This window comes from Gorilla gorilla, chromosome 2, assembly GCF_029281585.2.
Source record: "Gorilla gorilla gorilla isolate KB3781 chromosome 2, NHGRI_mGorGor1-v2.1_pri, whole genome shotgun sequence".
NCBI lineage: Eukaryota > Metazoa > Chordata > Mammalia > Primates > Hominidae > Gorilla > Gorilla gorilla.
The window spans coordinates 123,063,326-123,078,353 of NC_086017.1; the positions used below are offsets into that span (position 1 = coordinate 123,063,326).

The following is a 15,028-nucleotide window of genomic DNA, read 5'->3' on the forward strand; positions in this document are numbered from 1 at the left end:
TTTTTTGGTGGTAGCTATCCTAATGGATGTGTGGTGGTATCTCACTGTAGTTTTGATTTGCATTTCCATAATGATGAATGATGTCAAACACATTATATTTTCATGTTGTTATTGGCCACTTGAGTGTCTTCTTTGGAGAAATTTCTATTCAAATGTTTTGCCCATTTTGAATCAGGTTGTTTAGTTTTATGAGTTCTCTATATATTATGGGTATTAATTTGTATAAGACACATGGTTTGCAAATATTTCCTCTCATTCTTTGGGTCGTTTTACTCTGTAATAATGGTTTTTGATGCACACACAAAATTTCCAAATTTTCCTGAAGTGCACTTTGTCTATATTTTCTTTTGCTGCACGTGCCTTAAGCATCATTTCCAAGTAATCATTGTCAAATCCAATATTTTGAAGTTTTAACCATGTTTTCTTCTAAGAGTTTTATAGTTTTAGGTCTAACATAAAGGTCATGGGTCTATTTTGAGGTATTTTTTGTATATGATGTTAGTTAAGGGTCCAACTTTATTCTTGTGCATGTAGAGATCCAATTTCTCAAAGAAAAAGCACGTAGTTGGATCATGTTTTTTGATCTGTTCTGCCAATCTCTGTCTTTGATTAAAGAGTTTAATCCCTTTACATTTAAAGTAATTGCTGATAAGAAGGAACTTACTTCTGTCATTTTGCTGTATTTTTTTTGTATAGCTTTTCTAAATATCTGTAGCTTTGTTGTCCTATATTATTTTCTTTTGTGTTAAGTTGATTTTTTAAAATAGTGAAACATTTAAGTTATTTTCTTATTTATTTCTGTGTATATATTTTAGCTACTTTTTTTATGTGTTTACCATGGGCATTATAGATGAACTCCCAGAGTTATAACACTATAATTTGAATTTATACAAACTTAACTTCCATAACATTCAAAAACTCTACTCCTTTAACAACAGTTCCATCCCCATCTCCTTCCAGCTGTTGATATCACAGTATTACATCTTTATACATTGTGTGTCCAAAAACATGGAATATTTTTAATGCAATCCAAAGTTAAAATAATATTAGTTTTATACTAGTAACTGTTTTTAGTAGAAATATTATTCTCATAAATCATTTAGAAAACAAAAAAGTGGAGTTACACATCATGATTACAATAATACTAGCTTTTATAATTCCCTATGTATTTACCTTTACTGAGTCTTATTTCTTTATAAGGTTCTGAGTTACTGTCTAGTGTCCTTCCATTTAACCAGCAGGACTTCCTTTTGCATTTATTTTAGGGCAGATCTAGAGGTAACAAACTCCCTAAACTTTTGTTTATCTGGAAATGTCTCAATTTTTCCTTTACATTTGAGGTACAATTTTTCTGAATGTAAGATTCTTGGCTGACACTTTTTTTTTTTTTCCACTTCGAATATATCAGCTCACTGGCTTCTGGCCTCCAAGTTTTCTGGTAAGAAATCTGCTATTAATCTTATTGAGGATCCTTGTGTGTGATGGATTGCTTCTCTCTTGTTGTCTTAAAACTTCTCTTTGTCTTTTAACAGTTTGATTATAATGTGTCTAGATGTGGTTCTGTTTGTGTTCATCCTACTTGGAGTTTGTTGAGATTCTTGGATGTTTACATTCATGTCTTTCATTAAATTTCAAAAGTTTTTGGCCATTATTTTCTCAAATATTGTCTTTTTTCCTTCTCTCTCTTGGACTCCCACAATATATATTGGTCTGCTTCACGTGTCCCACAGGCCCCTTAGGCTCTGTTAACTTTTAAAAATTCTTTTTATCTTTCTGTTCCTCAGACATGTAATTTCCAGTGACCTATCCTCAAGTTTGCTGATTCTTTTTTCTGCCTACTCAAATCTGCCTTTGAATCCCCTGAGGAAATTTTTAGATTTTCGTTATTGTACTTAATTGTACTTTTTACTTTTCTGCTCCAGAATTTCTTTTTAGATTTTCTATGTCTTTATGGATATTTCCATTTTGTTCATGTATTTTCTATCTGACTTTCCTCACATCTTCCTTGAGTTCTTTGAGCATCTTTAAAACAACTGTTTTAAAGTCTTTGTCTGGTAGACCTGCCATCTTTTTTAGGGACAGTTCTGTTGTTTTATTTTTTTCTTTTGAATGGGCAATACTTGCCAGTTTTTGTGTATGCCTTGTGATTTAAAAAAAAAAACTGAATTTGAATTAAACTTTCTGGAACTCAGACTCTCCCTTTTTCCCCAGAATTTGCTGTTTTGTTTTTGTTTTTTGGTGGTTGTAGTCTGTCTCTGAGCTGAGGATTAGTCTTAGGTCTAAGCTTAAGGCATTGTCAAGGTTTTATTTTACTTTTTTTCTGAGCCTGTGCCTTCCCCTGTGCATGCATTGTGACTTTCTAATTTCACCTGTGAAGTGGTGGTTTTTGAATGTCTTAGTCTCTAAAGTCTGGCTCCCAAAAGAGAAATAAGACAAAAATAAAGAGGTTAAAAAAAAGTGTTGGCCCTTTAAATCCTTTGGAAGTCACTTCAGCCAGAGGGGGAGGGCTTACAATAATGTGAGGAGGTACAATCACAATGGTTTCCACCTCTTTGCCTTCTCTGATTAGAAACAGCAATCAATCAGTCATCAGAGTACAGATGCAAGATATTTAGAGAACAGGGTCTTTTATTGCCAATCTGGCTCTTGCAAGTTGTAAGTTGCTCCAAGGACACATGCATAGCTGCCTGCCATGGTGCTGAGGGGTGAGGAGTAGCTATTACTGTGCTAAGAGATAAACATGACAGAAATTAACCAAAATTTATCATCCAAGCCTTCCCCTGAAAGTTGCAAACCTTCATAGAATTCAGATTTCCAAAATAGTTACATCAGACAGATTTTGCCAGTGCAATTGTTGTCTAAAAGGAGAGACAGATTTCTGAAACTTCCTACTCTGTTTTCTTCCTAGAATCCTCTAAATTCTTACCGTTTTCTTAATAAATTAATTTTTGAGCAATAAATTGTACAAGTAAAATCCTTAACTCCCTGACATGGTGTGAATTTTAATTAAGGTTTATTAAATTAACTGATTATTTTATGGATGATTCATGCCTTAGATATTGATTCTCTACAACATGGGTTGCAACTACTGCCTGTCGGCCTGCTCCTGCTTAACACCTGCTTTTGTAAACAGTATTTTTTTGGGGTAGGGAACACAACCCTGCCTATTTATTTACATGTTGTTTGTAGTTGTTTTGGTATTACAATTGCAGGATTTAGTACTACTAGTAGGAACCATATGGCCTACATTATATAAAATATTTACTATATTTTCCTTTATAGAAAATGATTGTTAATACCTACTGTACAGAAACATGTATTCAGCTGGAATTTTTTAGTTCTTGCCACATAGGTGTTATGTATTTTATATTAGGTTCATAGGTAAGAATTTAGAGTTTCTAATTGTAATTGTAAATATAATAATATTTTTCTAAATTTTTCCATTGGAGAAGAATTTTATATATTACTTTTATTTCTGGACTCTATTGAATTATTTTATTAATCCTACTGCTTTTAAGCTAATTCCTTAAGATTTTAATCAGTCAACAAATAATAGCACTTTTCTCCTCTTTCCAAAATTTTCATCTCTCAATTTTCTTTCTTTTTTTTCTTGACTTGGATAAGACCTCCAGCATAGTTATTCAATGCTTGGAATGCCACTTGTCGTTCTTCTTTTGTTCCTAACTTTAATAAGAATGCTCTTAATGTTTTGCTATCTAACACAAAGTTTGCTACAAATTTTTAATAGATACTATTTATCAAGTTAGGGAAGTTCCTTCTATTATTAGTCTTCTAAGATTTTTATTAACATTCTTAATGAGGGTTAAATTTTATCAAATAGTTTTTCTTCTTCATCTCTTAATATGTGAGTTACATAGCTGTTAGGGGAGAGAAAACCTACCGAGACAAAGTATATTACACGTTTAATATGCTACCCAATTCAGTTCACTACTATTATGCTAAGAAATTTTGTATGTGTATTTACAAGTATAACAGGTTTATGCTTTTTTTTTCTTATGCTATTTCCAATTTTGGTGTCAAGTTTGTACTTACAGAATGAATTGGGATTCTTTCTATCCTTTATATGTCATAGTACCATTTATGTAACTTAGGAAAAGGAAATACAGTCAACACTAGCCCTACAATTGAGTGTTCTCATAAATCATGTTTTACACGAAAAATGTTATTTAAGAGTCACAGATAATTCCCCAAACATAATAATACCCACTGTAATCTAGGATGACGAATAGATTCATCAGACTTTTGGTTTGACAGCAAAGCAGAGAAACAGGTGGTCTGTTACTGTAGCAAAAATAAAAAGAGAAGCTGACCACCTGGGCTGCAGGAAGGAAACTGTCTATCATAGGAGTTTGTCTTCAGAAAATTATTTTAAGTGAGATTTTCCTATCTTAGAAATGGCCTGTATTAGAAGTCAAATGTAGCCTTGAAGGTCATGAATGATTATGTATCAAGTAAATATACTTGCTTTGAAAATATTTTGCCTTACCTTATTAATTCCAGCACCTTCAGTTTTACTAATAATTCCTTTTAAGCTGAAAGCCTTAAGAATTTCTGTAGCCATATTGAGCATAACATTAATTTCTTCCTTTGTTTTCACAGTGACAGCAATTTCTGGGTGATCATACTCTAAGTAGCCTAAAAAATAACAAAATATTTTTAGATTAAATAAGAACATTGTTTTAAATGTTTTATGTGGACAATAAGCTAAGTTTCTGTTCTAAACCCATGGAATACCGCCCTCAACACAGAGAAATGTATCTCTTCCTCAAGGGGCCACTATGATCAATCATAATTCACTAGTAGTGCCAGAGTTCTGCTGGATGTTTTCTTGGCAGCACTCATACTTGTGCCCAAGTCCATGGAGAAGGATAGGTAGCTTCGTTTCTAGGATTAACAGGTATACTTTTCTACCTGCACTGGACACTAGGAGGCTGCTCAGGGATATATGTCTGGAGTTCATGACTCATTTTCTTATTCTGTGTGAATCAGAATTTTTAACTACAGATGATTGTGTGATTAAATACGGCTTCTGATTACTTCCTTTCACTCGTCTTAGGTCATCGTCCACTCAACCTGCCAGTGCATCTAGATGACTCATACATTTATGCTCTTCTGCCCATTTCATCTGGATTCCTGAAGTCCATGAAAATTTCATCTTAGAGTCTACATTTGGGCTTTTCCTTGACCATAACCTCTTATCTGGCTTGGTAACTACCTGTCATAGAAGATCTCTCAAATGACCTCATCTCCAGGTTTGCTGTGTCCTTTTGTAGCTCACCACATGGTATAAAATTTTCTTCTCCTCCTATACATGAACATTATACTGTAGGGTTGTGACTGTGCCACTCTTAAGATTTGTCCTGTGCCAGGAGCATGACTTGGCATGACTCAGAGAATAGGCTATTGCCATGTTTGACACTGGGCCTCCCAGCAGATATAACAGGATTCTGCAAGATTGTATTCTAATTTCAACTCATTTAAGACCTAAATCCTTAAATGGCAGCTCTGTGGCAAGTAGAGGAAAAATGTAACTTCTTTTCTTGTGTCACTCAGGAAGGTACATGTATTTCTGGTTTGGAAAAAAATGGAATTTACAAGACTATAATGACATACATAATCATAGCATGCCAACTTGTCTAAAGAGAAATCAAAAGGCCTTCATTGTTGCATGAAGCAGAGAGAGAAAGTGTGAAGCGATATTACACTATTTCCATCTCAACTAGAAAATAAGATTGCATTGATTGTTGAGGTTACTCACTTCAGTATTGTTAGTGAGTAGCTTTCCTCAAAGATTAGCTCGAGTTATGAAAACCATTGCCTTTCTGAAGTGGTGATGATAAGAGATGGTCATGCTAAATAGGATGAGAGCTACTTACCTAGCTCTTTTATAGCATGTTCCATATTCCTTATCACTTGCTTTAATAACATCTAAGGAACAAAAGAAATGTTATCCCCATTGGAAAAACAGACTGTTATAAAATGTCCTTACATTTGCAACTGATGGATTTTTAACCTAAGTTAATAGTTTTAAGAGAAGTAGGATGAAGAGGTTTTCAAGGGTTCGAATTGAATTTTGTGCTGCAGCACTTTTTGCTTCAGCTAAAGTAATAGAGAAGATAAGAGGTATAACCTAGCCCAATTTTGAGACATCTGAAGGTGAGTCATGATTCTGAAAAGTGCAGGCATGGTATTAATTCCTAATATAATTTGGATGTTTGTAATATGAAACGTTATAAAACTTAATTTGTCAAAGGGAGCTAAAATTTAAGATACAAACATTAGCCCAACAGAAAATTGTAGCCATAAAACTAGTAAACTGATTTTAGTCTATGTTTTATGAACATAGGTAGGTACTTTCCCATTCGGCTTTATGAGAGCCCCCAGATTTGTGATTCCAGGATGGCTTGCAATCTTAAGGGATTAGAAATTTTGGCCAAGGTGAACGAAAGTAGAAATTAGGGATAATAAGACAATATTTTAGGGACTCAAGTCTTTTCATATTTTCTCCTGTGTGTCTCCAAATTCAAGTGCTAAATATCAGTGGTTAGAAAAGGTAATAAAAGATAAGAAAATAGTTTTAAAGTTGCAGGAGGTGAAGAGAGGAAGATACTACTTTTTGTGTTCTACCACATATTGAATGTTCAGTTTCTCAATGACAAAGTTTTGGGCACATAAAATATAGCATTGAGATGTTTTAAATCGTCTTGAAAAGTAAATATTGCATTCCACATAGCTGACAAACTTATGGGCACATATCAGTTTTAATCTGTCTCAATCTAGAAAGTAAAAATAATATCTAGAATTTAGGCCTTAGAATTATCTTTCCTGCTTACTCACTATGGAACTTTGGGCACAATCATTTAACCTCTCTTGGCCTCCTTTTTCTCATCTGCATAATGACAAAATCAAACTAGGTTTCCCTCTATTTTAATTATTGTTTTCTTTACTTCTTTCTATTTGCTGAATCACTTGTTTTTATTTCTTTACTGTTTAATGTGTAGAAAACAAAGATAGAGAGAGATGAAAGAAGCTTTTGGGCATTATGAGGAAGCCCTGTTTTCTCCACCCTGCCTTCACTTCTCACCTTCCAGTACTTCCTATTTTACACACCCATAGCCTGACAGATCTTAGAGCTTGCATTGGGAGAAAGCTAACCACTGCACGTGGGTTTCGTGATAGCCTCCACAAAGACAGAAGTGTGCCTTATAGGAGCCTTGTAACTTGCTAATATGGCACAGTTCATTTCAGAAGGAGGCATTTGAGTAATTCAAATGTAACCTAGTTTAAGTTTTTAAAGAAATTAATTAGAAAACCAGGAGTCAAAGACATCTGCATATATGAACAGAAAAAATGATGGATGAGGGCAACTGAGGGCTGAGTGAACTCTTTTCTTAGGATTTAAGGTTTTCTTACCTGTTTAATCTGTTTAGAACTTGTAATCTGATCAATTACGGTCATTATGTCTGCTTCGCCTTGGACATAGCCTTTTAGTATTCCATACCAAAAGGTCTTCTGATGACTCATTCTTTTATCTATTATTTGCAGCAACTTTGGTGCTATGAGCTGAATTAAACAGGACTTCCATTAATATAAATTGCACAAATATCATTTTATGATATGTTGATTAGTTTAATCAAAATAGTTAATAATAAGAAATTAAGTGCCCTCAAAGGTAACTACAATAACCTGTCAAGGTTCTTTGTTATTTTTTTAGTGGTATCTTTATAACTTCATGACTATAGCTATTTCCCTATAACTAATAATTTGGGGGTACCTATGTGAAATTTATGACTTTATTCTTTACTTATTTTCCTTATAGAGAATTGGATGCTATTTTCAACTGGTTTCAATTCTTGGAAAACAATGCAATTAATCTTCTGTGCTTAGGTCATAAAATGACTAAATTACTGCCATTTTTGCATGCTAAATTTCCTATAACACCTCCTACTTGATGGTCTGGTCAGGTGAGAAACCACCACAACCATACTGCCTGTTAGACCCCAAAATTAACTTCACTTCTCTGTGTTTCTTTGCTGAGGGTTGAAGTCTCCAGGTTATCAGCTACCATTGTGCAGTCCCCTAGCTTCTGCAGAGTTCATTGATCCCTTTGTTTTTCTATCTATGTTCCACAACCTCCATACTCTACCCTGCAACTACCTGCCACTAATCCCCAAAGGGTTTACACTCATCTTTCAAGATTCAGCTCAAGTATCACCTAATAAATGAAGTCTTTTCTCATTCTGTGCATACTCCTGTTTTGCACTTATCCTACCATATAACATTTCAATATCTAGATTACTCATGATTTTTCTTCTACAATAAGCTTTCCAGGGGAAGAGACAATATCTAATTCATCTTCATATTCCAAGGACCTGTGATTTAACATAAGACCATAGTTCAGAGTTTTCTGAATATATCAACAAACTTTTCTTAGGTGGTTTATTAGTTTCTTCATCTGAACTATTTGTTAGGCTCTATATACCTTCCTATCAGAATTAATTCATCAGTGGAATACACTAGACTCACCTTCCTCAGGTAAATTGCACTCTAGCACTACTTATGATCCCTTAGAATACCGAAAAAGCAGACTACTGGTTCTGTACTCTTTGACCTAGTTGATTTATGCCTCTCAGTAGCAAAAATGTTTTAAATTATTCCTTACATGTGTAAGAAAGATCTAAATGTAAAGATTCTATTAGTTTTATCTCCATACAAACTATGTTTTATTTAACTGTATCACTCACAGTGCTTATATATGTATGTATCTTGTTTGTGTATGAATAGTGAAAAAGATAGGAAAGAGAGAGTATATCTGCATTCATATATATACTTATTTGTGAAGGAGTGAGTTTCATGTCATTGAAATAATCACACAGAAAATAACCACCCATAATATTTGTTATAGAAACATGTTATTAGACAATCAAAGGTTATTTTTGAAACCATATTTCTATAATACTATATGTATTTTTTCCTTGATTTGTATAAATGTAGGATATTTTCTTTGTCCCTATAAATAGTTTGCATGGTTGTTTTGTTAACTTCCATCTTTTATTCCCCAAATATCTATAAAAATAAACATTACATGGAGGTTAACTTACACTTGCATTAATATAGAATTTCTCATGTGCTGTCTATTTAAAGGAAAAGTTGTGATGAGTATTTCTATACTTTCACATGCTAAACAAATTCCTAATATAATTGGGATGTTTGTAATATGAAATGTTATGAAACTTAATTTGTCAAAGGAAGCTAAAATTTAAAATATAAACATTAACCCAACAGAATATGTTAACCATAAAACTAGTAAACTAATTTTACTCTATGTTTTATGAAACAATCAGTAGGAATTAGAAATTGCATGATTTACTGGTTCTTTACCTTGAAAATGCGTAGTATACGAATAAATTGAACAACTTTTATAAAGACTATTACTTCAGTCTCATTAAAAATATACTTAATGTTGTCTATTTCAATAAGTATTACATGTAAGATGCCAATTAATGTAATTGCTAACTCGAATATGTTCCAGGCATGTGAAAAAAAGTCCTTCCTCATTGCTGCTATCTGTTGATTTAAAAGGAAATTACATTATCATGTTTGTTTCTGCTTTTACTACACCATTTTCCACCGTAATTTAAACATCATGTTAGGCTTTTCTCTTATCTACTCCACGTGTATGAAATATCCTCAGGAAACCAAAATCAAACAAACAAACAAGTTCATCAAATTTATCTTGTAATAAAGGAATACTCCTAGAACTATTAATTTAGGATTGGGTTTAAAGGACAGGTATAATGAAAACAAACAAATGTATATAATGACACCAGTAAAAAGTAGCAACAATGGAAAGGCAAATTCAGACAAAAATGTAGTATGCCAGGGTGTTTTAATTTAAAACAAGTTGCCCTAAATGCCATAAAAATCCTGGGGGTTGCATCCATTTTTTATTATTTTATAATTTATATCCAAAATCATGATTCTGAGTAGTCAAAACAAAATTAGTTTATGTTCGTTGTGACACATGTGGGCAAAGTTTTTATTAAAGTCGTTCAAGATTTAAAAATATATTTATTAAAAGATTATGCTTTCTTCACTAAATTCACTTGTGTAATTTCATTCTGGGATAATGCAGAATAAGTTATTTTTAATTTCTCAAAAAAATTCGATGCCCTCTCTCACCATTCCTATTCAACATAGTGTTGGAAGTTCTGGCCAGGGCAATCAGGCAGGAGAAGGAAATAAAGGGTATTCAATTAGGAAAAAAGGAAGTCAAATTGTCCCTGTTTGCAGATTACATGATTGTATATTTAGAAAACCCCATCGTCTCAGCCCAAAATCTCCTTAAGCTCATAAGCAACTTCAGCAAAGTCTCAGGATACAAAATCAATGTACAAAAATCACAAGCATTCTTACACACCAATAACAATCAAACAGAGAGCCAAATCATGAGTGAACTCCCATTCACAATTGCTTCAAAGATAATAAAATACCTGGGAATCCAACTTACAAGGGATGTGAAGGACCTCTTCAAGGAGAACTACAAACCACTGCTCAACGAAATAAATGAGGATACAAACAAATGGAAGAACATTCCATGCTCATGGGTAGGAAGAACCAATATCGTGAAAATGGCCATACTGCCCAAGGTAATTTATAGATTCAATGCCATCCCCATCAAGCTACCAACAACTTTCTTCACAGAATTGGAAAAAACTACTTTAAAGTTCATATGGAACCAAAAAAGAGCCCACATCGCCAAGTCAATCCTAAGCCAAAAGAACAAAGCTGGAAGCATCACACTACCTGACTTCAAACTATACTACAAGGCTACAGTAACCAAAACAGCATGGTACTGGTACCAAAACAGAGATATAGATCAATGGAACAGAACAGAGACCTCAGAAATAATGCCACATATCTACAACTATCTGATCTTTGACAAACCTGAGAAAAACAAGCAATGGGGAAAGGATTCCCTATTTAATAAATGGTGCTGGGAAAACTGGCTAGTCAAATGTAGAAAGCTGAAACTGGATCCCTTCCTCACACCTTATACAAAAATCAATTCAAGATGGATTAAAGACTTAAACATTAGACCTAAAACCATAAAAACCCTAGAAGAAAACCTAGGCATTACCATTCAGGACATAGGCATGGGCAAGGACTTCATGTCTAAAACACCAAAAGCAATGGCAACAAAAGCCAAAGTTGACAAATGGGATCTAATTAAACTAAAGAGCTTCTGCACAGCAAAAGAAACTACCATCAGAGTGAACAGGCAACCTACAAAATGGGAGAAAATTTTTGCAACCTACTCATCTGACAAAGGGCTAATATCCAGAATCTACAATGAACTCAAACAAATTTACAAGAAAAAAACAAACAACCCCATCAAAAAGTGGGCGAAGGACATGAACAGACACTTCTCAAAAGAAGACATTTATGCAGCCAAAAAACACATGAAAAAATGCTCATCATCACTGGCCATCAGAGAAATGCAAATCAAAACCACAATGAGATAACATCTCACACCAGTTAGAATGGCAATCATTAAAAAGGAAACAACAGATGCTGGAGAGGATGTGGAGACATAGGAACACTTTTACCCTGTTGGTGGGAGTAGAAACTAGTTCAACCATTGTGGAAGAGTGTGGCAATTCCTCAAGGATCTAGAACTAGAAATACCATTTGACCCAGCCATCCCATTACTGGGTATATACCTAAAGGATTATAAATCATGCTACTATAAAGACACATGCACACATATGTCTATTGTGGCACCATTCACAATAGCAAAGACTTGGAACCAACCCAAATGTCCATCAATGATAGACTGGATTAAGAAAATGTGGCCCATATACACCATGGAATACTACGCAGCCATAAAAAAGGATGGGTTCATGTCCTTTATAGGGACATGGATGAAGCTGGAAACCATCATTCTGAGCAAACTATCACAAGGACAGAAAACCAAACACCACATGTTCTCACTCGTAGGTGGGATGTGAACAATCAGAACACCTGGACACAGGGCAAGGAACATCACACACCGAATCCTGTCATGGGGTAGGGGGCTGGGGGAGGGACAGCATTAGGAGAAATAACTAATGTAAATGACGAGTTAATGGGTGCAGCAAACCAACATGGCACATGTTTACATATGTAATAAACCTGCACGTTGTGCACATGTACCCTAGAACTTAAAGTATAATAATAATAATAATTTGAATTTAGACATGTTAAAGTATATATTTATACTAGTAAATGATCATACTAATTTGAAATCAAATAGCTAAAATACTGAAGCATCTATTCGAAGGGAGAAAATAGTCAAAATTCCTACTATTTTGTGATAGTTGATACAGTCTTTCTGCATATTTCAAAAAAAGGTTTCTTGAAACCTAGTATAGCTAAGAAAGTGGGAGATTTCAAAGATGATTGTAGATTTCAGCTTGGGAAATTGGGTTTCCATTGAAATTCTGAAGGGAGAGTAGGATTAGAGAAGACACATTTCTTTTCAATATGCTGCTTGTAATGTTTGCACAGTACTTTGTCAGAGGGATATAGTCAGCAGCTACCTATATGATCTATGGCTCTGGATAAAATTTGAGCTATAGACATGAATTTGGGAGTCATTAGACTATGAATGACAGTTGATGTCACAAAAGTAGATGAGACAGCATGGCCTGCCCTTTATTATTTAATTCACATCTATGTCTTTTCCCTCATTTTCCACATCCTGAAAACATATTTAACATCTCTCCAATCTCCACTCTGACCAACTCATTCCTGAGCTTCAGTCATTGGAAGTAGTGTTCCTTAATGTGTCATGGTGTTGCTTCTATGTTTTCCCTTGTTCTTGTTGTTTATTATGCAATGTACTTGTAGTTATTCTCTTTTTGGTCTCCTAGACATTATTCAAAATTCAACTCAAGTGTTGCTTTCCCTTGAATACCTTCCTTCTCCGACCCTACTATTCTGCATAAGAAGCTCCTTCTGTCTGTTCCCATTGTACTCTGTGTATTCCTCTATCATACTAGAGAGATATAAAAATATCTATCCAGTATAAAAATAATAAAATGAACCTTCAAGTATTCACCACCCTGCTAAGACTGAGAATATTGCCAATACCTTTTAAACTCACTTTGTGTCCCTTTGACACACACCATTTTAAAATTTATTTCTGGAAATACAAAATCAGTGCTTCAAGTATGCATATTATCTATTGAGTTACTATAAAAATCACCTTCAAAAATTAAAGTTTGGAGACGTGAGGAAGAAATTCATACACTCCTTCAGAAAATTGTCTGTTGCTGGTGTTGAAAAACAAGGCTAGGAAATCTCCCCGTCAGATATATAACACTTCCATACACACATAAATTTTAGATTACCTTAAGTAGTGCCTCTAGAATATAAAGTGTAAGAAAACAGTAGTTAGTGTGTTTTAATTCGCTGTGGTAGATTACATTTAATTGGGATATCCAAGAGATTATAAAGGGAAATATATTCATTAATATCACAAGGTATCCAACATGTTCAAATTCCTCAGTAAATACTATTGTATGGCATATACGAAAAAAGAAGTATCTGTAAAACAAAAAGACAGTTTTATCTGATTAAAGGTTTACATTAAATGATTTTCATATATATTCATTTCTGTTCTACTTATCAACAGCTGCAGAGCCTTCCTTAATAATTCTGAAAGCAGCCACCACTAGCTAACACGTTCTGGCATCCCGCTTCAGATACTGTCCTTTTAATTTCTTCCACTGATCCTCCTCTGTCTTGAGTCTAGTTTCTCCTTTTTCTTTCTCTCCCTCCTTAAATCTCATTCACTTTTTCTTTTTACTTTTAATGGAAATATTTTTGGTATAACACAGGAAAAATTCAAACTGGAATTTTTTTTAAATAAAGAGAATACTTTCTAGCTTTTGATAATTCCTATTTTCAGAGATGAATACTATTAGTTTGAATATTGTTCCAACTTTTTATGTTTATAAAATGATTATCTATAAACATAAAAGAAGTTATATGACACATATTTTTCTGTAACCTACATTTTTCCCTTTTAACAACGTATCATGAGCATCTTCTCTTGTCAAGGTATAAAATTGGGATCAAAGCCTAGGATGCATGGTGGTGGAATATATGGATCCAAATTTTATCACAAAATTTAAATTAATGTATATGCTTTGAAAAATAGCTTCCGTATTCAATATGATGGAGAGTAGAAATGTAGATAAAAAGATTTACTTTAATATTTTAATTATTCAAGTAGTATAATAATACACTATTGTTTTTAAAATTCACATGATAATGATTAATTAATTGCTGATTGAAGACTGGGTAAGTACCAGATCATTTTCTCATTATCAAAGGTACATCTATGCCACAGCCCAGAAGCTTTTACAATTTTGGATACCATTTGAAAAAAAGATGATGAAATTATGAGTGCAGTAATATATAGTCTGTGCTCACATTGTCAGGGCCCTCCAAGGCCTCTGGCAGTTCCTCTGTGATGGAAGCTGCAGAGTTTAAGCCTTGTTAACTTTGTGGTAATCTCTCTGTCCTCTCTCCAGTCTGCTTTTCTTGATCTCTTCCAGCAGCAAAACCATGTTTGGCAAAGCATGGCACTGGAGGTTACCTTTGCTTAAGTTTATGGTTAAATTTGCAGTCACTGATCTCATTCATTTTGTCACTAGCTATATTTCTTTCCCTTGAATCTAAGAAAAAAAAAGAAATTCCAATTGAAAAGGAAGAAGTAAAATGATCTCTATTTGTGGATGACATAATCCTATATACTGAAAATCATAGAGAATGTGCAAAAATCAACTAGAGCTAATAAACAAAATAGCAAAGTTTCAGGAAACAAAATCGATATATAAAAATCAGTTGTATTTCTATACACTAGAAATAACTGATCTGAAAATGAAATTATGAAAACAATTATATTTAAAATAGCACCAAAAACAACAAAATAGTTAGGATTAATGTTAACCTAAAA

The 15,028-nt window shown here is 33.7% G+C and overlaps 1 protein-coding gene and 1 long non-coding RNA gene across 9 annotated transcripts in view; one reads left to right on the forward strand and one right to left on the reverse strand.

Moving 5' to 3' along the window:
- The window catches only part of LOC129532388 (uncharacterized), a 62,878-nt gene extending 55,395 nt beyond the window's left edge, over positions 1 to 7,483 (forward strand). The window contains exon 3 of the long non-coding RNA XR_008678105.2: positions 5,078 to 7,483. This is a non-coding gene — a long non-coding RNA (uncharacterized lncRNA). The remainder of the gene's footprint in view (positions 1 to 5,077) is intronic.
- SLC9C1 (solute carrier family 9 member C1) overlaps positions 1 to 15,028 on the reverse strand; it is a 156,224-nt gene that overhangs the window by 56,866 nt on the left and 84,330 nt on the right. For all 8 annotated transcript variants that reach the window (XM_055381594.2, XM_055381596.2, XM_055381592.2 and 5 more), the window contains 5 exons: positions 13,416 to 13,611; positions 9,403 to 9,588; positions 7,435 to 7,584; positions 5,898 to 5,949; positions 4,508 to 4,656 (listed from right to left, as the gene is read on the reverse strand). In XM_055381594.2, coding sequence (XP_055237569.2) covers positions 4,508 to 4,656; positions 5,898 to 5,949; positions 7,435 to 7,584; positions 9,403 to 9,588; positions 13,416 to 13,611 — 733 coding nt within the window. The remainder of the gene's footprint in view (positions 1 to 4,507; positions 4,657 to 5,897; positions 5,950 to 7,434; positions 7,585 to 9,402; positions 9,589 to 13,415; positions 13,612 to 15,028) is intronic.